Consider the following 27,961-nt stretch of genomic DNA (forward strand, 5'->3'; position numbering starts at 1 on the left):
AGCGCTCTCATCAAGGCGGGTCTTCAGTTAGGACGTCACTTGCTTGAACATCTGCTGCTTTGCTCACGTGCGCAGTCCGCTTGTGGCAGAGAGGCGAGAAGGCGGCCGGACCGTACTGACTGCTGGATCACTGTACAAAAACACAACTTTATAACTGTATTCACTGATTTTGGTGAACCTGGATGAAGATGATGATGATGATACTTTATTGTCAGATCGAGCCTGAAATGTTTCTTGCATCACAGCAGCTCCATTTGCAACATCACAGAGATCCTATTTTATGGGGGAAAATATTTTCTGGTTTTCAAACACCTGTTTTTCTTTTATAGTGGCATTTTTCCCAATGTCACTTTTATTTCATAATGTCCCTCTTCATGACAGTGGAGGTATCAACACCCCTCACTTTTCAAGCCAATCACATGCCCTCAGCCCCCTAGCAGCCTCGCCAACTGTTACCTAAATTTAGCTAGCTAGCTTGTTAGCTAAAGCAACAACACTTTCAAAGTAATTCTGAATTGAGCTGCTGCTGTAAATAAACAGTAGCCCTGTACAGACAGTACAGTAACTCACCTCTCCTGTTATTTATCTTAACAAGGCTACACGTGCTACCTTATTAACCAGCTAACTAGCTGGGTTAGGTTGTGAGCATGGATTAACACCCGGCATTAGTTAAGAGCTGCTATTGGCAGTAACAGCTAGCAGAGTTGTCTCTGCAGCATTGTGATTCTAAGGATGTTCTCAGAGAAAGACACAATGGTACGCCTGGGTAGGTCATGATGGAAAGTTCTGTATGTGTACCAGTAAAAATGGTTCCACCTACATGTGTCCTGTAAGAGCCAGGCTGAGATTTATGTCAGTTTTCAGTAGCTGAGTTAAACTATTATCTTCACTTCAGGAAATGTGCTTTGCTACACAAAGAATGTTGTCCCTGTCTTGTTCTTCTCTCTACCTGCACCGCCCCTGCCAGCCAAGGTCAAAGGCCTGACTACTGCACCCCAAGCAATACAACATTATTGTGACTACCATTTCACACTCATACACACACATACATGAAGAAGGCCAGAGGAGAACATTCCACAACAGCAAAGAGCCAGGCGGTACGAACATCCTGAGGAAACAACACTCACTTCCTGGCAAATTAAGCCAAGCTGACGGCTGCTCGGGTTGATAACCGCCACCGCTGGCTGACCACTGAGCTGGCTGATGTAGTGCACCACCTTTGTGTCCACTCCCACCCACCAGAATAAGATCTGCCCCACATACACAGTCAGCCAGCCTAGCCACAAGTCCGTTAACCCCCAGGACAGCCAGCAGCGTCGGGAGCCTCAGTGTCCCTCAGACAGGATGGGCCTCCTACTACTGCTCACCTCCACGCTCCTGTCCAGCTGTAAGACTGCTGACCTTTTATCTTCTTCTTTATACTATTTGGATTTTTTCTTCTTTTTTTTTGTGGAGGTGGTTGATAAATTTGTCTCTAACCTGGTGCTTTACTTTATCTTGCTCCAAGACTTCCATCCAGGGAGAGTGGTGAACGCACAGCAATGTAAGTAATAATCTAAGATTAATTAGAGATACTAAAGATTTGCATTAGATTTGTCTTTACATAGAGACAATTTACTGAATATCTTTCTCAGAATTGTCATTGGTTCGAGCAGACGGTGGAGTTTAAAAAAAAGGCCCAGGTGTTTATGGAGCATCATTGCTTTACAGACTTGGAGGACACTCTGAGAGACACATGGTCAGTCAGTGGAAACAGCTCTGCTTGTTATCAGTTAAATGTTGGGAACATGTTGGCGAGCAGTGTCACACGCCTGCCTCCCTGCCCTCTTGAGTTGGTTGGGGATGGAAGGCATGAGTCAGTCCGGATCAGGTGTAGTAGAGATGGAGGCATTGTCCAAGCTGGTTTTGATTGTGTAGCTTGTTCCATTTGAATGTTTTTTTAGTGGCCTGAAGAGGTGAACTATCCAATATTTCACTGGAAAATCAGAAATCAGTTAACTTAACTAATTGTAATAATATTGTAATATTATTACCATTGGGATATGAAACCGACTTTTCTAGCTATATCAAAAGTACGTAGGTAAAGAAATATTATATACAGTATATGGCACCTTTTTAGATCAGATGTCACAAAGTGCTTTTCAATAAAACATAAAAATATAGGCTTACAGCATCAAAAGTAAAAGTACTCATACTGCAGAAACATAGTCCCTGTGACTGACATATTATTATATACAATATTATTAAGGTGTTAACACTGATGCATCGATGCAGAAGTAGCATGGATGACGTGGAGGTCATTTGAACTACGTTTAATACGGTTAGATAGTATAGTCCACTGGTTCCCAACCTAGGGGTCTTGAATTGATTAATATGACAGGAAAGAATGAAAAAAGGTCCTGCTACACACATTTGTATTAATTTTTTTTTACCTATCTTTGCTCTTTCATAAAATATCGGATTATTTTACCTCTTTGGGCCTTGAACAGTTATTTAAATGAAACCATCTGAGAAGTTTAGAGGGGAAATCTCTCTTAGGGGAATTGATAACTCATAGACACTGCTTTTTTTGGAAGGGGTCTCAAGCCAAAAAGGTTGGGAACAACAGGTTAAATCTTTAATAATGTATTTTCTATAAGCGTTTCAAATATTGTTTTTTTGTAAAAATCAAAATCTGAAAAGTAATTATAGCTGTCAGATAAATGTAGTGGAGTAAAAAGTATATTGTAGCATAAAATGGAAATACTCAAGTAAAGTACCTCAAAATTGTACCTAAGTACAGTACTTGAGTAAATGTACTTAGTTACTTTCCACCACTGGCTCAGCATGCACCTGCCGTGACTCACGCTGTATCGAGAGCCCATCTCTGACCTGCATGGTGGATTTTTCTCATCATCAGCCCTGCCAGGTCCTGCTGAATGATGCTGGGTGTGGGCCAGATTCAGCAGGCTCTGAAATAGTGAAAGGTCCCCCAAGTGGCCTGTTTGTCTAACAAAGTGCTTTTCCTGCCATTTTTCTTGTTCTCCGGGTTTGTTTACTGCCCCACAACACCCCACTCTGAGTCATAACAGCAGCCTGTTGTCCCTGATACTCGACCATATGGGTGATGTGCTGGGGAGGCTTGACGTACGTGTACAGATGCTTTCTGTCTCTGGTTACACTGTGGAAAACTAAATTGTTGTCACTTTTAAAAGCTACTGATAAGTGTTTCCTACAAGACAAAATGTTGTTTCTGCATTCGTGATCCTGATAACAAATATCTCCTATGAATCATTTATTAGTCTCCACCTGTTTGTGCCTGTGAACCACATGAGATTGGTTCAGGTGATTATCAAAGCGTTCACATGTGAATGACGCAGTTCGGCTGCTGTAATCAATCCAGAGACAATGAGGCTGAGAATTAAAAAGCGTTCTGAAAGTAAACAATGATTGATAACCGTGAATAGGTCAGAAAAAGGAAATGAGCGACTCATGAGGCTGGATCCAGAAATAAATGAACAAACTTTAAATTATGTTAGCAAGACAAAATTTCTGTAGCTGCTGTGTAACAACGCAACAGGGCTGACTGTCCTTTCCTGTCTTTGACAGCTAAACAGGACATTTCATACCTGTAAGATCAGTGATCACACATTGATGTCAAGACCCGTAGTGAGGCCGTTCTAGGATGCCAAACCCTGAGCCTATCAATGACTCTTTTTCTCTCATCGCCAAACAAGTTGCATATAATAGCCAAAAAAGCATCAAAGCTGGTTCCATCAGGTCCAGCCGCATATAGAAGACGGTGTTCTTCCTTATCTACTTCACTCTTTTGGCATTTCATTTTACAGTCATGCATTCAGCTTAGTTTCTTGTGTGAGACTCATGCCCCGATAGGATGCTGTCACCGGTATGATGAAATTCCGATGTAACACATCAGCTTCCTGAGTGCCATGCTGATACTCAGTTTTATGGCAACTGTAATAGAAATTTCAGCGGTAGTCCTTTCAAATGTGCCAGCAAGATGACCATTCAGGAGTGTTGATTTGAACAGGAATGGGAAGTGATTAAAAGGAAATTCTATTCAATCCACTTCTATGTAAACTTTGACTCGTGTGGAAAATAACAAGTAGAAAATCATCTAGATGCTTACATTTGAACGCAATAAGGCTTCAAAAGAATATACAGTAAAAATATCTGCACGGTACCCATACAACATAAAAGGTTAAGCAGACAAAGAGCAAAAAATGTATTATAAATATATATCCCATAAGTAAATGTGTATAAATAAATGTAGAGTACAACGAATCACAGAGAGAGGATTTGCTGTAGAGAAAATATTTAGGCGTGTATAGTCGTAGTTATTTAAAATCTTACATATGACATTACGATGCAAACAAAAAACTTTGTGTCCTATCTCTGGCTCGACAAATTTATTTTTTGTAATCATTCAACCAGAAGAAGCCATCAGAGATTAAGGACATATTCCTAAAACTTATATCCCTCAACTTTTTGTTAAATGCCAAAAACTGGATGAGAAGATCAATACTCTTATATCTGTATGGTAAATATCAAGCCAGAGCCAGGAGTCAATTAGCTTAGCTTAGCATAAGGACTTGGAACAGTGGGAAACTGCAATCTTGGCTCTGTCCAAATCTCAAAAATCCACCTACCAGCACCTCTAAAGCTCACTAATTAACATGTTGTATCTCCTTTGTTAAACTGTCAACGACAGAGAGTTAGGTGCTGAATTCTCTTTATGCTAACCTCAGCTAATCGACTCACAGCTAGCTCCATACATAAGACACAGACATATGAGCGGTATTAAACTTCCAATCTAACTCTCAGCAATAAACCTAATAAGCGTATTTGACCAAAATGTCTAACTGTTCGTTGAATATAATAAATTAAAATGGAATTCATCTTTAGTCTCACCTAAGTCACATAACAAACAAGTGTTTTTTCTTCAGGGAAACCATAAAACCTGCCCATTTTTATATCTAATGGTATTATACCTGAACATGCTACAACTGGACACATCTTTTACTTTTAATGAAATTCTACTTCACATAAGGTTCTACACCTTTCTTTCATGAGACAATATGTTTGGAATCTGGTTTTGTACCAAATATCAACAGACCTTCTTTCCTTATACATAAGGAACAATTTATAATTTTGAAAAATTAAAAATAAATGAATCACACAAAATAAATGTTTCACCTCACTATTCTAGGATGTCCATGAAAGTACATTAATGCATCCTTGTCAATAGAATACATTAATGCCACATGCAAAATTTTAAAACTAAGTAGTAAAACAGGAGGCTTCAAAGTCAACTGCCCACTCTTTTACAGTGCAGTAGATTAGCTTGTACATTAAATTTAATTAATTTTCTTTAATTCACTCCCTAGTATTTACAATAAAAGAAGTCACCCTGTCCATCGAGCCCAGTACTGATGTGACTCGGGGCACCAATGTGACTCTGAGATGCCGGGCCATCGTCAGCAGCACTGGGCAGGATGTGCTGAGTCGTGAGTACACTATATACAAGGACGGCAGCACAGTCTACACCAAGACTTCCAGCACCTCTGAGGATCTTCTGTACCCTCTGACCGAGGCCAGAGTCTCCAACACCGGCAAATATACATGCAGAATAAACATTGCAGAGAGACAGATGACCAGCAAAGCCAAGAAACTCACAGTAACAGGTTGGTTGGTATTTATAGATACAGTAATATCTGTTGTGGTTTGAGAAGTTCAGGTTAATTTAAATGTGTTCAGGTAAAGTTAATAGGCTGAAATTGTGAGTTATATAACAGTTTTTAAAATGTGTTTAAGTTAAACATCTGTCGGCAGGGTACTAGTAAACATTTGAAATCTCTGAGATTTTAAGCCATAATAAATCCAATAGATAAAAATAATCAAAAAATGTAAGCAATGGGAATGATGTGTTTATGTGCAACACTGGCAGAAGACAGTGCTGTTTAATTTACGATTACTTTGTTTTTCAAGCTCTATCGAATTAAATCTGAGCAAATTTCTTGCATTTTGGGTTTCCAGGCCTGTCAAAACCAATTCTCCAGCTTAACAAGAGCGTGGTCAGTGAAGGGGAGGAGCTAACGGCCAGGTGTACAGCGCCCGGCGAGACGGGCTCCATTTTCTTCTACTTCTACGTTAACTCCGAAGAGAGCCAGTTGAAGCAAGTCAACACCAACCACGCAGAGGCCAAGCTTCACATCAGCAATGTTAGCATCCACAAAATTCACTGTGCCTATACGGTCCTTATTACGCCAGACGCCTTCAAGTCTGTGGACAGCAACACCATCACTGTTACAGTCAAAGGTAAGTAGCATTTTGAAATTTCAGCACTTTTCAAAGCATTGGACCCATCTCAGGGTTTCTTCATTGATTTTGTCTCCTTAGAGCTTTCGATCGCACCAGTTTTGGAGATTTTCCCTCAGTACAAGATTTATGAAGGAGACCAACTCGTCATCTTGTGCACCATCAGCAACTCTCGGCACAGCTCTAAAAATATCACACTCGACCTGACCCAGGGGCCCAAGCTTCTCGGCAGAGGAGACAACAAAGTCAACCACAGCATGGTCGCAGTGGCAAAGGACCCAGGGGAGTTTGAGTGCAGATTAGAGATTGGAGAATTAGTGAAAGTTGCCACAAAGACAGTTTCAGTGATTGGTGAGTGGACAGAGGAAAGATGACTTGTGTGTGCACACTGTACATATAAACCTGTGTTCTAACAACTGATATTTTTTTCATCTTAAAAGTATTGATGATTGTCGGCATTTATTATATTCTTATGGATGCCCCAAAACTGACAAAATATGGTAAAAGGTTATCAAACCAGTCAATAATATAACTGAAAACATCAATAAATAATATTGTTAGTTCAATAATTAAAATTGAGTGTAAAATGAAATATAAACCCTTTTCCTTTAACATCTAATCGGCTGGTTATTTAAATCTCATTTTATACAAAGCCAGCTTGGACTCTCACCAGTTTGCTTTCAGAACCAACAGATCCACAGAGGATGCCATCTCCACTGCCCTCCACTCAGTCTTCACACACCTTAAATAACCACAACACCTAAATCAGAATGTTGTTTGTTGATTTCAGCTCAGCATTCAACACAATCTCCCCTTTGAAACTGATTAGATTGATTTAGCACTCTGGGCTTGAGTACCACACTCTGTAATTGGATATTGGATTTGGCGGTCACACCTCCTCCACTCTAGTGCGCAACACTGGAGCTCCTGGTCACGCTGTACACCCATGATTGCAGCCCCTGACATGGACACAACTCTGTTGTGAAGTTTGTGGATGACACCTCCGTCATTGGCCGGATTTCAAACAACGATGAGCCTTCATATTGGGAGGAAATCAACAATCTTGCAGAGTGGTGCACAGAGGACAACCTACTGCTCAACGTCAACAAAACTAAGGAGCTGATCGTTGATTATAGAATTTTAAAAGGAGGCAAAGACACACACCCCTGTCTACATCAGTGAAGCTGAGGTGGAGCAGGTGAATAGTTTTAGGCTCCTGGGAATCAGCATCACAGAGAACCTATCATGGTCCTCTCACATCTCCACCCCGGTCAAGAAAGCTCAGAAACAGATGTATTTCTTAAGGAAACTTCAGAAGGCAAAATTCACATGCCAAGTTCTTTACAGAGGAGCAATAGAAAGCATCTGGACTGGAAACATCACAAACTGGCATGGGGTGTGCACGGCCCAGGACAGGAGGGCTCTGCTGTGATTAAAACCGCTCAGAAGATCATTGGTACCAACCTACCGAGCATCAGTAATATCGGCGAGGAGAGGTGCCTCAGAGCCCAGAGAATACTAAGACAGCACCCACCCAGCCACAGCCTGTTCACCCTGCTGCCGTCTGGAAAGAGATACAGAAGTATCCACTGTCGTACCACTAGACTACAGAGCAGCTTCTTCCCTCAGGCTGTGAGACTACTAAATTCATCCTCAGCACTCCACCGTGTAAAATAGTTTTATTTCTGACTTATTACAGTATCTACTGTATATCATATTTGTATATAATATTAATCTCGTTCTGTGTTGTAAAACGATATCTCAACCCTGTGTTGTAAAACGATAAATATATCTGCCCTATAACTTTGTTAGCGTTAGCTTGCCGGCTAAAATGCTTTAGCTACTGTTAGTTTATACAGTGATGCTACAGCAGTATGCAGGATGTATATGCTTGTGATGCTCATTATGTCAAGAAGGAAACCCCCTGGTTGGCTCAGAGTTCAGAATTCAGCTATTAGCTCCAGCAATGTGGTTAGTACCCTGGACATTATATGGTGCAAAGTAACTGACTGAATAGTGTTACTTTGTGTTTATGGCTGTTTAAGGAATTTGTCAGGCTCTATATTATCAATACTTTGGTGATCAGTTCGACATGGGTTTAGAATTTCAATGTGTAGAGGTGCAGACCGATGGCTTCTGATGGAAAATGCATCATGTTATTACCCTTATAATTTTTCAGAGAAAAGAAAATTTCACATTTCCTGTGTGGCTGATAAGTAATCCTGTAGTGACATATTTCTTGTGAGTGAAGTTTTGCCTGCATACACAGCAGTATATACACACTTGGCATACAGTATATTTTGAGGGAACGGCAGGATTTTCACACATGCAGGCTATGAGTGGCACATACTAATTCACTTCTAAAAAGTATTTTTAGTGGTTTCCAGTGAGATGTTTTATTTCTAAATTGTGAAAATATCCATACAGTATATAAGCTATCATGACATTGTAACACTGAGTTTTCTAGCCCCCTGCTGCGCGCATTCTTGAATGTTTATAAATGGGAAACCCATCTATGAGCATTAAAAAAATTGGAAATGTTGTTTGGGAAAAATAGGAAATAGATAAATGGTATAATGTATACCAAAACCCCCTCCCCAAATAAAAGAAAAAAACAGAGCATGAGATAAAATTTTATATTAAAGTTTTAATCTGTTTTATTAACTGAAACTAGTAAAGGAAAAGTGCAAAGCTTTTACACATTAATTATTTAACCGTATTATTGATAGATATTTTTTAAATTATTTGTTTGTTTTTGACTTGTCTGATAATATTTGACTACATTTTGTCGGTTTTGGGGTTCCATACATTTACACAAGTGATATCAATGCAGATGATGACTTGTCGTGTTTTTTAAATCTATCCACAGAGCTTTTTTCAGTGCCCACTCTCACCATGTCTCCAGCTGAAGTCTTTCAAAAGGAACATATGAAACTAACCTGCAAAAGTGAGAGCTATGCCTCTGAAAGACTTAGAAAGGAGGAGTTGACTTACACTCTTGATCCACCCGAAAGCCCACTGATCCCCAGCGGCACTGGAGTATTTTCTGGCAAGGCCCTGCAGTATGATTTCAACTATACCTGTGTAGCTCAAGCCCAGGGCATCACGAAACACAGTGAAACCCTTACTGTACGTCCCAAAGGTAAGTTTACTAGATGCCACTTTCAGATGCTAATTTTAATGCACAGGTTAAGAGTGGATTTAAGCCCCTTTCAGACTTACACCTCATTAAATTGCTTATTTCTCGTCTCAAATTTGTTCAGAAACAGATTTTCGTGGACTGCTAAGATGAAATAAGTGAAAGTTTATATAGCCTACTTAATACAATTGGTAGCAGTGGTAAAAGTTACTATATTCTGTTGTGATAAAGGAGTTGCTAAGCCGACAGCGTTAGCTAACGCTAGCTAGTTGAAAAGTTGTCCGTACAAAACAAATGATGGATGGAGCGTGAGTTGTTTGTGTACCTCCCCCCTTATAATACTGTGAAGTGATTCACTGAATTAAAAAGTGGTTCAGGCGGCGTATTGGTGAAATTAGTTTTTGACTGACAGTAGATTGTAAGCCACTGATTGGCCAAATTAAAAAATTACCAGTTACCACGCCTTCTTAAAGTCTACGTTTCTGTTAAATGTCCAACACAGTGCAAATCTGAATTGACTGACATAAAGGATTAACGTAAAGGCTGCTACAGCACAAGGTTAAAGAAATGGTTTGACATTTTGGGAAATGCGCTATTCACTCTCTTGCTAAGAGTTAGATGATAAGATTGACATCTGTTAAATATTAAGCTGCAGCCAGAACACGGTTATCTTAGCTCAGCATAAAGACTGGAAACAGGGGAAACAGCAAATGACTTTGTGTAATGTGAAAGCTCCCCTCAGCTCTATGGCGCGTTTTAGCACCTTTCAGGTCATTATTTTGATTTCTGGCCCTCAGCTTTACTGTTTTGGTTCACTCTCACTGCTCTCGTTGTGTCGTTTTGGGCCACAGCAGGCAGCTGTTTTCAGTGGGAAAAGCACAAAAAATCCACTGTACACTATCTGTTCAGCACCAAACGGCTGACAAGTTAGCAACTAGCTGGTGAATGTAGGGGAACATCTAAAGAGCCAGATACTGTATTTCGTTAGTTAGTAAAGTCAAAAACAGAGCTTAAAGAATAGTGAATATTAGACATTCACCTGGTGGCTACAACTCCAAAGTAATGTTAATGTTGCTCCATAACAGCTGGATGTGTAAATAGGCAAAAAAAAAAATCTTTTACTGCAGGTTTATAATTCTATCATCTTGTCGGACATTATAACATAGGCAGCAGAATTTGCTATGTAATAATGTTAAATGATGACATTAATGAGAAACATTTTTTGGGGGGATTCACTGAAAGAGAATTGGGGGTGTTTACTGCATTCCTCACACTCACAATGGTCATTAATTAAGGCTTCAAAGGCAAAATAAGTTTGAAAATCTTATTTAAAACACTCATCGTCTCATATCACCGTAGTTTTTAACTCAACGCTGTTCTCTAGAAGTGACACTGCTTCCTCTTGCGCAGTAGGTGCCAAATATTGTGCCAGTATTGTGGTTCTTTCTGTAACAGTAACTGAATAAAACCATAAGGAGCATATACATAGAAATGTATATTATATATTGTATATGTATCTATTGTCTGAATGACAAAAAGCATAGGTTATGTATTCCACAGGGGGTCAGTGTATTTTATTTTTCTCTTTCTCCTCTTCAGTTTCTGTCTCCACTCCAAAGATCTCGGTGGTTGGCAGGGCAGTCCTAGGACAGCCCTTCAAGATCCTCTGTCAGTCAGACATAGGCAGCCTGCCGATAAACTACACTCTGCTGAGGGATTACGACCCACTGGGCACAACCAGCGTCAAGCTCTTACATGAACAAGCTCTCTTCACAGTCACCATCACCAAGCCTGATGAAATAAGCAAGTACATGTGCGAGGCAAAGAATAGCCACAAGCAAGCCCCTCTCAGTAAAAGACTCAACGCTACTGTCATAGGTAAATATTCAAAACAAGCATGTTTATTTTGAATGATTGGTATATTTTCAGTTTGCCTCATCAACACTGCTCAATAAATCCAGATCAATCAATGGATTACCACATGTAAATATTTTTGATGAGCCACTGCAGAGCCATATCAGCTTCATAAAAGGGCATATAACTCTGAAAAAGCAGCTATTGACAAAACAGTTTCACCTCAAGGTCCATTTAGTGGCTTTACATTCAAAATCGAGCTGTCTCTTACCAGTTTCTCCAACGGTATCTACCCTAGCTTTGAAGGAAAAGTTCGATATTTGGGGAAATGCGCTTATTCGCTTTCTTACCAAGAGTTAGATGAAAAGATTGATACAACTCTCGTGTCTGTCCGGTAAATATTAAGCTATCGCAAGCAACCAGTTAGCTCAGCTTAGCTCAGTTTATAATTGAGACAGTGTTGACTAATCTCACCTCTTTTCCTCTCCCAGTGCCTCTGTCGGACCTGACTCTGCTCGTCGTCCCCCCCTTAGCAGAAATCTCTGAGGGAGATCAACTCTACCTCATATGTGGTGTTAACGGCACTCCGCCGGTCACCTTTAAGTGGTACCGTGTAGGCACTGAACAGCCACTGCATACCACCACCTCCAACACCAACAACAGCGACTACAAGATCTCCTTGTTGTCCAAAGAGCACAGTGGCCGGTACTACTGCGAGGCTGTCAACCATGCCAACAACGTCGTCCGCAGTGACCCGGTCAAAGTGAACGGTGAGGCTGATGAGTATTCACACTCATTAGAGAGCCCACCTACTCCTCACCTGCTGTTCTGTGATTGACCCTGACCTCTGACTTTTTTTACTCCTGGGGCATGCAAAAAAAAACTTATTCTCATTCTGTATGTACACAAAACAGAAGCTAAGAATCCAGGGAGAGAAATACAATTTTTAAGGTGTCTTCAGATTAAGGACAAAGCCAAATTTTACCTTACCCACAATCTTGCTTGCTTGCGCTTCCAACTAGCCGTGACTTTTCCACCGTCCTGTGCAGCCGTGATGTAGTACAACCAGTGCGTAGTGAAGTTTAACAGGCTCCCTTTCAAATAATTTCTGGTATGCAGTTACTTTTTAATTGCTCACTTTCTTTTTTCTTTATTCCCCACAAGCAGCCAATGCACCGACTGCCCAGATGTTAGATACAGCTGGCCAACAACAAGCACAGACTGTGTGTATTTGTATCTCAGCTCTGACTCGCACTGATCTCAAAACTTAACCAGGAAGTCCAGTACTGCAGTGTTTGCCCTTTTCATTTTACAGACAGCATTCAGAAAAAGTAGTACTACTCCAGTGATTTGGTATTGCACTTCCAAAGTAACTTGAGGCTATCTATCTATCTATCTATCTATCTATCTATCTATCTATCTATCTATCTATCTATCTATCTATCTATCTATCTATCTATCTATCTATCTATCTATCTATCTATCTATCTATCTATCTATCTATCTATCTATCTATCTATCTATCTATCTATCTATCTATCTATCTATCTATCTATCTATCTATCTATCTAATTAGCACTAAAGTACAGCTGAGGCTGATTGGAATGTCATTAGTTTTTCAGGTATTCAGGTGTAAACCAAAGTATTGGACAAATAAACCCGATTATGGTGCTAGAGGAAAAGGTAAGGGATCACCAGAGTGATTACAGTTCATCCTGAGGGAGATACCAAATTTCATGGCAATCCAATAGTTGTACAGATATTTCAGTCTCGACCAAAGTGGTCAACCAGCCAACCAACTGACCTCCAGACCGACATTGCTATCTCTAGAGCCATGCCGCTAGCAAGGCTAAAAATAGCTTTCCGGCACTCCAGCTGTAGACAACCAGTTATGGTGTCAGTCCCACAGAATTTACAGACAGAGGGCCCAATCAGGGACTTTTTTTCTATCTTTTCAACCCTTTATTACGTTTTCTTCGCTCCCCTTCTTTGCCCTTGTGATTTTGTTTGTCCCTGACCTCCCCTTCTTTCTGTCTCTCTCTCTCCATAGTGCACATGGCGATATGGAAGAAAGGAGTGATCGGGGGGTTCTGTCTGCTGGCGGTGTCGGTGTTGGGGGTGGTGTGTGTGCTGTGCTTCAGATCCAAGAGAGGTAGAGAGACCTACAGTCCTCCAGCAACTCAGGCCTCTTATGTCTAACTATGTATGGAAACCAACCTTCCTCTGCTACTTCCTGCTGCTCTTCTTCTCACCTCTCCTCTCTTGTTGTAGGTAAAAGAGAAGCAGCTGCTGAATTGTCAGTGTGAGTTGGCTCGATCACTTGCTTCCTCTGAATGTGACAGATACTGTAGAAGTTAGTGACACTGTAGTTTAATTAGATGGCTGAGGTTCTATGAGTGTTTCTGTTATTTATAGATGTATTAAAGTACCATACTGGTTGTTTTGCATGTTTGTACAATATAGGTTTTTAGATTGATTTCCTATCTCCCAGATAAGATAAGTTAAATATTGGCATGATATGAAGATCAACTTTCGAAGGCTTGAAACTCGCTTGAGATAGGCGATACTGAGCATTTATTTTTTGTCACGTAATCTCCACTTGGTAATGCTTTTCCAAATTGAGACCTATTGAAAATGTATATCAACGATTTCTCTGTGTTGGAGTCTCCGCTGGTTGTCTGTCAACCTCACGGTGATGCCAAGACTCCAGAACATTACTGCTCCCGGCCGAAATAGTCACATAATCGTCCTTAAGAGCACAAATTCACATTTTTTCCTTTGTTTTTTGTAGAGATTAAACAAACAAGCTATAACGTGTTAATTAGTGAGCTTCAGAGGTGCAGCTACATATTTAGTTTTCATACGAGAGTGGTATCGATTTTCTCTTCTAACTCTGCAAATAAGCATATTTCCCAAAATGTCAAACTATTCCTTTAAATTAGATAATTAGAGTAACATATTAATCCCTATGGGAAAGTGCAGTGTACAGTGTTCACACTTATTTTATTTTATACTTATACCCACCTGGTACTTAATTTATTTTCGGACCTGTTTTTATAGTGTATTGTATTATATTTTTTGCTAGTACTTTCTCCTGTGTGCACTGACGTAAAGGCGAGCTGCTGAGAAACAAAATACAATAAAAAATTATATACAATAACTAAAACAGAAAATAAATAATTAAAGAAAGTAGAGACTAAAAGTAGGACCATGATTTTGTGTAATGTGTATTGAATGTACACTGTACAATGGCAGTGTCCAGTACCGGCGCACAGTAGTGGAAGTCATGAAGATAATGTTGAGGTTTCACATTCCCGGGAATGGTTTCACACCATTTCACTAATCTACAGGTGGCAGTAAGGTGCCAAGACAAAAAATACAGGGAAGAAGAAGACTGTAAGCTAGCAAACATGGATGTAAACAATGCAGGATTTCCTGCTTTTAAAAAATGTACTTTGCGATTGAGGAAGGAAATGCATTCGACACGTCTGTTAGGTCTCAGTGTGTTTTGGTGAGAAATTCTGAATGTAAACCAAACTTGCTGTAGGCTACAACATGCCGAACCACCAGTATGGTTATTGACGTGCTTTATTAGCTTGTATCAGAATTGATTGCATGTAGTTTTTATGCTTTAGATCATTTTGGCATTTAGTAGATTTTTCCTTGATTTCACTGCTACCAGAGTTGACTTTATTTTCACCGTTTCTCAGAAAGCCTTCGAGCCCTAAATCAGATGACTCTTTAACAGTGAATCTAACCCACGACACAGAGGTTTATAACGCAGCCACAGGTAGCTTGGTTTTACTTTTCTCCTGTGTACCACCGACTGTCCTCATTAGTCATCATCTTAACAGCCATTGCTCATTTCTCTTGCCTCAAGAGTCATAGCATTTTTCCTGTTGTAGTCACAGCAATCCATTTTCATCCCATGATCCATGTTCTAATATGCATGCAGGGCTCATGTTGTGGTGACCTGACTAACTTTGTTTATGTAACTGTCTATGCTGCTTTCCAGTTGTAGATAATATCCTGTTCAAGTTTACGTGTAAGCACACTGTATGTTTCAGCGTACTGTCTACGTCTGTCTCTGACTTTTTTGCATGTACATTGTGTTTGTGTATGTCTTGGAGAGGCAGGCATAGTAGGATGTTGTTAGGATACAGCTCTTGTAGGAAGTGAACTCTCCGAGGTACAAGCTGTGTTATGTAGGAAGATGCTGCTTAAGAAGTTCAATCACAGTACTTGGGATTGGTTGTCAATTGTTGGAAACTGCTTAGAGCGCCCATTATCATCTTCTTCCAGACGCAGCGCCACTCTATGATGGCATGGAGGGGAGAGTGACCAAGGGGGTGCGAGATAGCGCGGCATCGCTTCCCGCTGACATCAGCAACAGGAGCAGCTACAGCCACAGTGTAGAGATGCCCCACAATGGGCGGGACTTGAATTAAATTTTTTAAAAAACTTTCAAAGAAAAGGAAGCTCTAAGAAAGGACTTTGAGAGCAGTAATCCTTTTTTTGTGTTTGTTGTTGGATTTGGACACTTTCTTCACTGATGAGTTTTCTCAGTGAAAAGGAGGGGCGTGTTATGAAAAAATATAAACCAGGACCCGTTGCTCCCTCTCCCCTCCTCCTGCAATATAGAAGGCCTGTTATTGTATACTTAACATTACTGTCTTTGTCCTTTGTTTCTTCGTTCGCCATGTCCGTGTGTGTTCATGTCCTTTATTGCTGCAACTGCTCTATTTGTCTGATGTGCATGTTTAAATGGGTTTGGTAACAATGATTTGTATGTACATTTTTATCACCTTCACAGGAAATGTGTGTATATATTTTTGGTTGATCCCTTGACTGACTGGAAGAGACACTTGTAGAATAAAGAGGTTTTATTTAGAAGTGTGTCAGTACCATTTATTTTGCTCCAGCTATTGTATCTGAGGCTAAATTTGTATGCTAGAAACTTTTATACTGCACAAAATGCTAAGTCAAAGAACATGATTATTATTATCATGCCCACATTAATGTTCCATTAAAGTATGCGCTGGATGGTGCGACCATACGAAGCACAGGTCCAAGACAAGAATACTGACATAACATGAAGTAAACTCATTTCCTAAAAAGGAACGCACAACAGACTTCCTTGAAAAGTTGAAACAATAGAGTTTGCAAGAAACTTCCTATGTTGGCACAGAGTAGGTGGTGGGTGGGGGGGGTGATATTGAAACTGGTGGCGTTGGGGAGGGTGGGGCTTTTTTTGTTTCAGGCCAGGCTAGTTTGAATGCATGCAGCCGGTGGAGGAAATGAATCACATAAGCCTTGGTTGAACTGTGTGTGAGATTACATTACCAACTGGGAAGTTGTTTTTGCCAGAACTTATTGTGCAGCTGCTGCTGAATTAACAGCCTATTGTACACAAGGCAGCGGAAGATTTCTGAATGTACCAGATGAAGACTTGAAATCTGCTCCTTTGTTACTGGTTTTATTTTAAGAGTAATAAAGCCTCCACTGAAGGCCACATTGTAGGGATGTGCCACAACAAGTGGCTCTCTCTCATCTCTCTATTATTGCTTTTGGAACATCTGTCAATATAATCTTGATTTTGGCCATGTAAAAATCGTTTGACATTTTGGGAAATACGCTTCTCCCCTTTCTCGCCAACAGTTAAATGAAAAGATTTATACCGCTCTCACGTCTGACTGCTAAGTATGCCAGGAGACAATTAGCTTAGCTTAGCATAAAGACAGGAAGGGGAAAACTCTCTGATTAAAAGTAAAAAAAAAAAAAAACAGTATAAAAATGACAAGTGACCCCACTGTAAAACTGCAACTTTCCATTTTTACACTTTGGATTTTGTATGGATTAAACAAGCAAGGTAAAACATGTATTAAAGTTTAGAGACTGGCAAATAGTTTTACCTTTTGGACAGAGCCACCCTGTTTCCAGTCTTTATGCTAAGCTAACTGGTTGCTGGCTGTAGCTTTATATTTAGCAGACAGATTTGAGAGTGGTATCGTTCTTCTCATACAACTCTAAGCAAGAAAGCGAATAAGTGTATTTCCCAAAAAGTCGAATTGTTCCTTTATGAATTACTCAAACACACGTCACCTAGATGTCAGGTGATATTCATACATGTGGCTCTGTAATATGTGATTTTACTGCTAATTACCTTTTTAAGGTATGTTTCTTTATTCTAATCAGTATAGAATCTTTCAATCTAATTAAAGTCTGGGTTATGACCTGGTGTCTGTCTTTCTTTGTTTCACAGTGAGGGTGGACAGAGCTGCAGTCAGTGTGTGGAGCAAGAGACCACCTGAAGCAGGTGAGCTGGGTTTGTAATATTTACCATTATATTCATTCTTTTACTGAAAATGTCTTACAGCTTTAACATTTCTACCTTAAAGCGAGCCTATGTCACTTTTGCTGAACAGCAGCTGCAGTGGTAACACTTGACATTTATGAGCTAATGGTAAATTCTAAAATGTCGTGTAAAAGTTAGCACAAGTAGACACAAGTAGTTTTTAGGACTTCTCCATGTTAAGCATGAAGAAAAATGGTAAACTAATCTGAAACTAACACAACATACAGTAGTCGTATGGTTGAAAGCTCTGGAAAAGGCTAGTAAGTGGACCTCAAATTGGGATTATTTTGTCAAACTTCTATTTCCAAGGTCTAGAATGAACTTTCATGCTTAAGTAAACAGTACCGTCATTAAAATACAATGATGTCATGCAGAGGGCTTAGCATGTTTAGAATTTTGTTCATGTGTTTGGATGTAGCCAATGACGAGGAGAGCAGTGTGGTGTCCAACGAGCCTGATGTGGAGTACACAGAGGTGGTGCATCCCCAGCCAGTAGATCCTGCCAGAGGTAAACACTTTATACACACACACACACACACACACACACAGAAAAATGATATTGTCTTGAGTCTGTCTCTTTTTTCTGCCTGTTTTGTTTCTCACCCTCCAAACTCTAAAACTATTTTGAAAATCTTTTGTCCCTCTGTTTTTTTAACCATTCTGCACATTCTCTCCTTCAATTCCAAACCACCTCACCAAAACCATTTTTCTCTGCTTTGCCCACATTCCTTTATAGTTGATAATACAGATTAGCACTTCCTGGGAGAGGCCTAATTACCCATAATTAACACATCTCCATGTTGCAGTAACTGCAGGAATAACTGCTGGGATTTCCAAAACCACTGCAGACCTTATAAACAGGAAGGGTTGAGCTAATTGCCAGGTTTGCCTGGTTTCTGATACTGGCCCCTTCTTCGTTACGGTCTTGTGCTAAAGGTCCCCAAAGGGCTGGAGATGGCAGTTACAGAATGCATACCACCCATCTATTTTTAGATTTCTGTTAATGATAGATCAAACAGACAGTATCTACTAAACCTTGTCTTTTGATGTTCAAGCAGGCTAATGTGTTGCTTTTTACATTAACAGTCCCACTGAGAAAAGGCACAGACACAGTGTACAGCGAGCTCCAAAACTCTCCACATGGTGAGTTAAACACCTTTAAAGCCGCACTGCTGAATAATTAATTAACAATGGATTAAATGACTACATGTAATTGCGACAGGGGTTGCTCATAGAGGCAAACCCACAGAGAATTATCACCCAACTCTGCAGTTCCCTTCAGCTCTGCAGAGCGTTTTAGTGTCCGTCAGCTCATTGTTTTGGTTCTCCAGCCCTCTACTGTTTTGTGTTAGTCTCACCGAACTCATCAGCCTTGTTTTTGGCCACAACAAGCAGCTGTTTTCAGTGGAAGCGCTCTGATGGACCCACTCTACACTACCTGCCCATAAAGTTAGCGACTAGCTAATGAACATAGTGGAGCATTTAGCAGCATATTTTCCTTGGAGTTGGTGGAAACCTAAACAGAGTTAAAAGGAGAGTGAAAACTGGATTTGGACTGGTGGTCAGAAATACAATTTTAATGGCTGAAAATGTTCTTTGTCTGATGTGTAAATAGGCAACTGCTTGCTAACATGTTCACTCTATCAACTCATAACTCATATTATAACAATGCTGTGTTTTCAGCTCGTTGCACTGCCCCCAAGTGGCAAAGAAAATCAACAAATGCAGCTTTAAATACTTTTACTGCAACCTGATGGTATTAGTGACACTTTTAGATCACACCAAATATCATTTCTAAAATGAGATTACCGATGGAAGGACAGTTTACCCAGGCCAGCTACAGAACCAGGACCATTTCCTGTTACTGCAGGCAGGAACTTCCTGTTATTAGAACAGCAGCCAGACGCTGGATGTGTCTATCAAGCAGTCCATCTGAGTCCTAATAATCCTGTTCAAAAGTGACAAAAGAATTCTGAGTTGTTGAGAGAAGCATCTGTAAGAGAGAGAGGGAATATTCTAACCACTGATTCAGATGACAGGGACAGGACTTATTAGTTGAAACCATACAGTCTATGGCTGAAACAAAGGCCTCTGCAGAGGAGGAACAAGTGAGTCAGCAAAGTCGGTCATAACTGTCAAATGACTACTGAATAACTCTGAGGTCAGCCACTGAGTGAGCAGGGTACACACCCAACACACATTTAACCTGTGATGCTTTTTCCTTTAGGTGCCGCTGACCATCATGACTATGTGAGTAATTAGCAGCACAATCCCACACATGTTCTCTTCTCACGCTTTATTATTATTATCATAATACTTCTGTGCGCTTTTTTTTGTTGCCTAATGTTATGCAGTTTTCTGCATTTAGAAAAACTGACATATTTCATTTGACACTTGACTTTCATCTCCTTCAGTTTAATGCTATCGAAACAATTCATATGTCAAATCTGCCTATTTTTTTGTAGATGGGTGCTATGACTTGATAGTATTTATAACTTTTGAATTGATTACGCTCTTAAAACAATCCCATAGACATCCATTGTGTGTGTGTGTGTGTATATATATATATATATATATATATATATATATATATATACACATCAGCCATTGTATGCAGTGCAAACTCATTCAATTCAAACATTCAAACATTCAAATTTCAAAATGCTCAGTATTACACACTGATCAACTTTACGTTCGCTTGTCATGATGACATGTACAGTTAATGAGTTATTATGAGTTATATAATGCATAAGTCTTTGCAGGCCCATTCAGTCCCATTGTATTTATAAAACAGCACCTGTATACAATGTAAACTCCATTGTATAAACACTGTACTCTAAGACAACTCGGCATCCACTACAGCACTTGCTGTTAGAAATTGGAGCCTTCATAATTTTAACAAGATTAAACAACGTTTACTTTGTGAACACGAGAAAGCTCTCACTCGAGCGCCCCGGTGCCTCGCCTGGTGGAGCGGGTGCCGTTGGGGCTGGGTCCTTGCAGCCGCAGCCCGGGTTCGGTTCCGGCTGCATGTCGTCCCCTCTCTTTCTCTCCTGCTTTCCCTGTCTCTATCTACAGCAGTGGAGGCAAGATACCCAAGAAAAAACTCCAACTCACTAAAGCTCTCTTCTACAATAATTTTTCAACATTCTAGTTGTAATCTCTGCTGTCTAAAACCTTCTACAGCATTCAGTCCCCTCTGCCCTGCTGTTACAGACACGTCTGTAGCGAGCCACACAACGTACTGTTGAGAACGGCTCTGTTCCCAGGCTGGATTTTTAGTTATTAGCGTTGTTACAAATGTCAATGGGATTCTGAATGAGGTTTGCTTACTTCTGGAACAGAACCCAGAAGTTCCGGTTTCACTTCGGCTCCCTACAGGGCACCGATTAAGTGTGTATAAATTAATAATGATGACATGTACAGGTTATGAGTTATATAATGCATAAAAGTCTATGGAGGCCCATTCAGTCCCAATGTATTTATAACTCCTTTACAGAGTACAAACTCCATTCAAATTTTGAAATAGCCACTAGTGCACACTGATTAACTGTGAATAAGCTCATTTTAATGGCATGTACTTTTTATTAGTTATAAAAGTTATATACCGTAATGCATTAAAGCCTATTGCTGAAGTGTTTTAAAGTCTCCGTTCACTTCCATTACGTCTATAACTCAGCTAATACATTAAGGTTAATGAGTTTTCGTATAATTATAAACTCGTGAAAAAAATCATGCCAATCGGTGTCAGTGCTTATAGCCCTTTGCTGCATGTCATCCCCTCTCTCTCTCCCACATTTCCTGTCTCTCCTCAGCTGTTCCTATCAAATAAAGGCAAAAAGCCCCCCAAAAAATAATCTTTTAATAAAAAGTGTCCTTTATGTAGTATTATAAATAAATAAAGGAAATGGTATTAGAATATTAGAAACCTTTTGAACAAACTTAATTTACTGATTTGATTTAAGTCGCACATAAAAAGTAGTGACACAATTTTTCTTCCCCCATTAATTTGAACAAGTTTTATACAGTATCTTTACTCATGTATGTTACTTGTATACTAAATTACTAAAACCATCCTGGTCTCCCTGCATTGGCTGCCTCCTGCTCACAGTGATCCTTTGCAGGCCGATAATCCAGAGCGAGAGGGAAACGCTCGTCAAAGTTTCCAGACAAGAACAAAGGCATTTGGGCTGGGGCTTCCTTCCCTATCGCCTGCTCAGATCAGCGCCGTGACCCAGTCAAATTACCTCCCAGCCCATCTCGGCCAGCATACTGTCCCCCAGCATGCCTTAATCACTGCTGCTCCTGGCTGCTCTGTTTGTCCCTACATGGTGTTAGAGGCAGCTGAAGAGAGGAATTTGAAATAATAAGCTGACATGATGTGACATGATGATCTAAAAACGGTTGATTCTTTCATCAGTTTCTTCTTGGTTTGGTCTGACAGTAGTCTTATTATGGTATGTCTGCTCCTCAAGAAACTGATGTTCAGTAGACAATTTGAAGTTTGTATTATGGGAAAAAACAGAGCGTCCTCCGGGAGTGTGTTATTAGGTTTTGCTCCAGTAAAAATGAGGATTAGCACTTCGGTAGTTAGGGAGATGGATAAAAACACAGTTTAAAATCTGATTTGAAATCATGCAGGGGCAAATGTTTTGCACAAATATTACCAGAAGCCACAAAAGTGTGCTTTTGTTCAATTTCTTTAATCTTATCATGCGATGGTTTTAAATAGCACCGAGTCCTAGTACTTACCGACAGCACTGATGTGTGCTTTAGTCTTTACTGCTTTGTGTTGTGTGCCAATGTTTAAGGATTAGGATAATAAATGAATCAGCTGTGACAGCGTTTAATGGCTCTGCTTTGTGTGTCAACAGGGTTCAGTAGAGTACGCTGAGCTCAACGGTGAACAACCTGAGATTAATCACTACGGTCCAGAGGTCAACAACTACCAGGACCTGCCAGTGCCGGTGGATTAGTGATTACCGCCTTCTTTTCTTCACACACCGCTCTGTTTCCCTTCCCACTCCCATCTCTTATCCACGCTTTTTTTGCAAACTCTACCAAGTACATTCTCACTTTCCAATCAGTGAAACAATTGACTGCTAAGTTAGCTGTAAATATTTGTTTATCTTAATAAAGGCATGTGACATATCCTTACTGTGTTTGGTGGTGTGTTTATCTTGTGTGATGGCGGGCTATGATATTACAGCTAAAAAGACATTTGATAAGCAGAAAAACACTTGGCTGTCATGTAACATTATCTTTTTATTGTTAGTTCCTCAAAGTAACACAAGCGCTTCATTGTCAGCAAATGACTTTATTTTCCATTTGCATTGGTACAGAGTGCAAACACACTGGAATTCTTGTATGGCTCTCTCAGTCATATAAAAAAGGGAAAGAAGAGGGTGGTGGGGGTACAACAAAATTAAGGTTAAATAAAAATACAAAAATATAAATAGATGTACCATTATGTACAGTATATAAAGTGCCTTTGTTGGGGCGCCCCAGTAGCTCACCTGTGCCAGTTCCTGTCTCTCTTCAGCTATTCCGATCAAATAAAGCCAAAAAGCCCCCAAAATAAGTTCCTTTGTTGCGTGTAGGTGTACTCAAGTGAGCATGTGCACTAGCTCACACAGGTTTCACCAGCAGGCCTATTGGACCGTTGTGGTTGTTCTATTGCACCAAATTGTATGTGTACTGCCCCGGGTTGATTCCATTTCCTGAGGTTACGTAAATATATGTGACACTACTGTGATCTATTACATACAGTATGTATTTATGTGTAATAGAAAAAGTATACCAATGTACAGTGGATAATATACAGAGTATAGTAGGTTTATAGAAAGAAAGATGATCCAAATATTATGTACCACCATGTAAATATAATATAAGTATTTATGTAAAAATGTCTATTTATATATGTATAGTGAGTATGTCTGTATATCAGTGTGCAATCATATATGATAATGTATCATCTCACAATGATACAGGGAGAAATTCATTATTTTAAAAAACAAATCTATCTACAATAGCCTCAGTAGACCAAATGAAATGCTGTTTTGGATGTGCATGTTTTTAGGGTGACTTTTTAACATCTGTCCAGGGACTACAGATGAAAAATAGCCTCATGGCTAACTCTGGTGCACTTATAGCAATTTTTAGTCATGTGCATTGTCCCTGTTAAATAAACCAATAAATAAATAAAATTATGGGAAATGTGGGAAATAACAAACTCAAGTTGAGTAGAAGTCAAAATAAACAGGGCAGGTGTAGGGAAGATGATTAAACCAAAACGGTACATTACAGTACTTCATGGTAAAATCACACATGTGACACTGAATATCACAGACTGATCATCTGTAACTAAAGGTTTCCAAACGTTTCTAAGCTTTAATCAAACTTTGTCTTTTATTATGCCATGTAGTCACTGATGTTGATACATTCAGAATTCAGATGTTAGCCTGGGACTCTGGGTTGTACCTCAGCTTTGTTCATTTATTGACACACACACACACACACACACACACACACACACACACACACACACACACACACACACACACACACACACACACACACACACACCTGTGGAAATGATGGAAAAAACAATGGCCTGGCGATGAGAGGAGCTGCTTAGGTGCATGTGCTCTATTCAGTGATGTCACAACCTGTCCACCCAACTGTGTCAGATATTGGAGAGAATTTGTTGCTTTTAATATGCTTTGTGAATTTAACCCTAACCGTTAATAAGAGTTTCAGTCAATGTACTGTATATTGCAACAGTGTTGTTTTCCCCTAGTATCCACCACTAAGGGGCGCCATTGCATCAATAGTATACAGCAAATAATTCTTCATCCCCCTCACTTCACAGTTGTTTTCAGTGTTTGTTGGTGGCACATAGATCCATCTTGTGACAGAACATTTAAGTTCACTACAGGATGTTGGATAGAATCACTTCTTAGGATATTACATGGCCTTACCACTGAAAACTGCAATGGACAGAAATTAATACCAAAGAAAATTACAGTATTTAATTTCAGGAAACATATTTTAATTACATCACGGTGACATATGCAACAGAAAACCCACATGGTATTAATTTCAGATACTTCACAAAAGCTGGGATATGTCATCATAGGGCCTTATTTTTCAATAATTATTTTTTAGTCTATTTGAATTTTAACCCTTGATTATTATTGTAATGATGACCTGGTCAATTTCTGATATTTATTTTCTGGTTTTTTTTATGTGAATTTTGGGGGCAGCTTGTCCTTGAATGATAGTGGGCAGTTCCCCTTCCTTTATGTCAGTCCTTCTGTCAATCATCTTCATGTGGTGATGTTGCTAATAAACTGCAGTATGTTTCATCAGCTCCTTGTTGATCTGCATGTTGGAAATTCCTGTATTTTTCAGTGGCAGTAGGAGCTTGCATTTTATTTATTTGTTTATTTTTTTTTTTTTTTTACAAATGTAGTTGTGGAATTGTTTCACTAATAAAGGCTTAAAGGTGGGGTATGCAATTCTGGAGAAATCCAATACCATGACAAATACCATGATATAGAGCGAACAACGACACAGCAAATAACACAACTAATGTTAGCTAAGTTGTGGGTTAGCAAATCAGCTCCAGACAGCGATACCCACAACTCTCCTGCTACTATAGCTAACATCACAACAACAGCATATCTTGGCAAACTAGAAAGTAAGCTGAATGTCCGTGGGCGTTAACGTTACCTTACACACACATATTGTGGCTGGAATAGTGTTGTGTGGCCCACCGTTGAGTCTGGTTCTGTCCGAGGTTTCTGCCTGTCAAAAGGAAGTTTTTCCTTGCCACTGTCGCCAAGTGCTTGCTCATGGTGGGATTTGTTGGGTCTCTGTAAATAATATTATAAAGAGTGCGGTCTAGACCTGCTCTGTAGGAAAAGTGCAATGAGATAACTTCTGTTATGAATTGGTGCTATATAAATAAAATTGAATTGAAAAATGTAATTGAATATTTCCCTCAGTAGTTGGTGGAGACCAAAACAGAGCTAAAACGAGGTTAAATATTTGACTTACATTCGCCAAATGCCCAAAAAGACAACTCTAAATGAATTCTAATGTTGCACTGTGTCAGCTGGATGTGTTTGTACAAAGACTGAGTGGCCAAAGTAATCTATTAATGCAGCTTTAAAGTAAGACGTATACAGAATTTGGCTGTCCCACATGAACATAGTACATTAGATGGTCATTTTTCCTATTTATATGCAATTGTCACTTTCCGTTTCTCTCTCTCTCTTTCTCAGACACACACACACACAATTCAATCTTTCTGCATTGTTTTAAAAACAAAAAGCATTCTGCTTTATATGTAGCTGTATCGTTAGGGTAAAAAAAGGAAAAAGCTGATGGGGAAAAATTTTCTTAACAAAGAAAGTTTAGTGGAAATGTAGCAGAAAGGTGATGTGGCACCAAGAGAGGAAGCTAACGTTGTCGTGTCACTGTTATTTACGCAAGGACATTGAGCAAACATAGAGCAAAAAGTAGAAGAGGCACACAGATATGCATCAGTAATGTACAATACACTCTCTCTACAGGATGTCCCTGGTGATGGGTAGGTGGTTCTTATGACTCTAAAGGCACTGCACGAGTACTATGCACCTATAGTACATTCTTGAAAAACATATTTTTCAACAACTGTATGTCTAATTTGTGCAAAAAAACACACATCTGATACTTTCCAACACAGTGTATATTCATAACATTATGTGTTATTCCAATGTTTTGTTGAAAATACAACTTAACAATATGTTGTAAACAATTCATGCTTTACAGTACTGAAAACAGCTCATCCTAAGGAGAAGGACACATTGTTTGCCATTTTAATGTTCTTTTTAATCCTCTCACATGGTGTACATTATGAATGGAGCATGCCGTAACCTGGTAATTTCAACTATGACATCAGTGTCCGCATTGTTTATTATAAACTCACATCATATTCAGAGTTCTCTATAATTGAATGTCCTGCCTCCAATAACCTCAAGGACTCCAGGGGCCTGCACTGATAGCGTTGGCATAGCAACTGCTCTTGGACTTTTTTTTAAATCACTGTATTTAAAGGTGAACGTTCATCTCTCTCTTCCCTCTCTGTCTCCTTATTAAAATCCCATTAAGCTTTAATGACCTGAATTCATCCAAATGGTCAAAACACGAGTTCAAGCGCAGTGTACGTCGATCAGCATATCCTCATCTTTCATCCTGTCCTCCTGCTCTGAATTCATCCTGCTTATTACTGAACTTCCTGGTGCAGTCATTTATATGAGCAATTGAATTTCCTCTTTGCTAGATTTTTACGTCCTTCTGGTTCAGTGCAGCTCAGAATCTCCTGTTGATCATCCCTAGTGAGAAAAAAAAATCTTCTTTTGAATCCACAGTCTTCATTCATAGAATATATTTAAATACCAACACATACTAAACAAAGACTTCTGCCATTATTAGCTATAATATGTATATACACACTGATGGAAGGTAACTAAGTTAATTTACTCAAGTATTGCACTCATACTTCTTACTTGAATCATTTTATGTAATTTTATACACACATTCATGTCCCCCGCAGTATGAATTGTAATTCTTTTGGTGATCCCTTAACTTATCCTCCTGTGCCATCATCAGGTCAAAAATTCACTTTGACCAATACTTTGGTTTATACCTGCAAACTAATGACATTCCCATCAGCCTCAGCTGTACTTTGTAAGCATGCTAACACACTAAACCAGATGGTAAAGCTTATACCTGCTAAACATCAACATCTTAGCATGTGACGCTGTGAAAATGTTAGCATGCTGACGTTAGCATTTAGCTCAAAGCACCACAGTGCCTAAATACAGCCTCACAGAGCCGCTAGCATGGCTGTAGACACTTGTTACACTGTATCAGTATATAAAGTAGTTATTATAATAATAATAATCATCATTTTGCATAAAGAGTACTTTTACTTTTGATACTTTAAGTACATTTTGCTGGTGATACTTCTACACTTTTGGCTATAACAAATATTTTAATATTAGGTTAATGATTGATCACAGACTTGTATGTGAAACGATTCACTCATAGTGATGAAGCCACCATGAATTACCACCAGACTCTGCAGCTCCCCTCAGCTCTGTGGAGCTTTACGGCGTCTTTCAGCTCGTTGTTTTGGTTTTCCGGCCCGCAACTTTACAGCTTTGGTCCAGTCTCACCACTCTCATTGCGTCGTTTTTGGCTGCAGGCAGCAGGTTTTCAGCAAAAAAGCTCTAAAAAGTCACCTA

At 39.6% G+C, this 27,961-nt stretch overlaps 1 protein-coding gene across 17 annotated transcripts; it reads left to right on the top strand.

Annotated features, from left to right (window-relative positions):
• The first annotated feature begins 926 nt into the window (after positions 1-926).
• pecam1b (platelet and endothelial cell adhesion molecule 1b) lies at positions 927-22,823 on the top strand. Of its 17 annotated transcripts, XM_044188793.1 has the most exons (16): positions 927-1,387; positions 1,508-1,543; positions 5,388-5,684; positions 6,037-6,318; positions 6,400-6,669; positions 9,188-9,460; positions 11,057-11,335; positions 11,803-12,081; positions 13,362-13,463; positions 13,583-13,613; positions 15,022-15,101; positions 17,574-17,627; positions 18,085-18,174; positions 18,753-18,809; positions 19,894-19,916; positions 22,541-22,823. In XM_044188793.1, the coding sequence occupies exons 1-16, from the start codon at positions 1,345-1,347 to the stop codon at positions 22,640-22,642; spliced, it is 2,298 nt and encodes a 765-aa protein (XP_044044728.1). In that variant the 5' UTR covers positions 927-1,344; the 3' UTR covers positions 22,643-22,823. The 17 variants fall into 17 exon arrangements, 13 of the variants coding, with proteins under 13 accessions (XP_044044728.1, XP_044044731.1, XP_044044729.1 ...); XM_044188794.1 differs by lacking the exon at positions 18,753-18,809 and having other exon boundaries at positions 932-1,387; XM_044188796.1 differs by lacking the exons at positions 13,583-13,613; positions 15,022-15,101 and having other exon boundaries at positions 931-1,387.
• Positions 22,824-27,961: the final 5,138 nt, after the last annotated feature.

Source organism: Siniperca chuatsi, linkage group LG3 (genome assembly GCF_020085105.1).
Source record: "Siniperca chuatsi isolate FFG_IHB_CAS linkage group LG3, ASM2008510v1, whole genome shotgun sequence".
In the NCBI taxonomy this organism is placed as follows: Eukaryota; Metazoa; Chordata; class Actinopteri; order Centrarchiformes; family Sinipercidae; genus Siniperca; species Siniperca chuatsi.

Coding starts and splice junctions, on each gene's coding strand:
- pecam1b (XM_044188793.1), top strand. CDS start 1,345: ATGGGCCTCCTACTACTGCTCACCTCCACGCTCCTGTCCAGCT. Junction 1,544..5,387: donor AGTGGTGAACGCACAGCAAT/GTAAGTAATAAT, acceptor TTCACTCCCTAG/TATTTACAATAAAAGAAGTC. Junction 19,917..22,540: donor CCGCTGACCATCATGACTAT/GTGAGTAATTAG, acceptor GTGTGTCAACAG/GGTTCAGTAGAGTACGCTGA.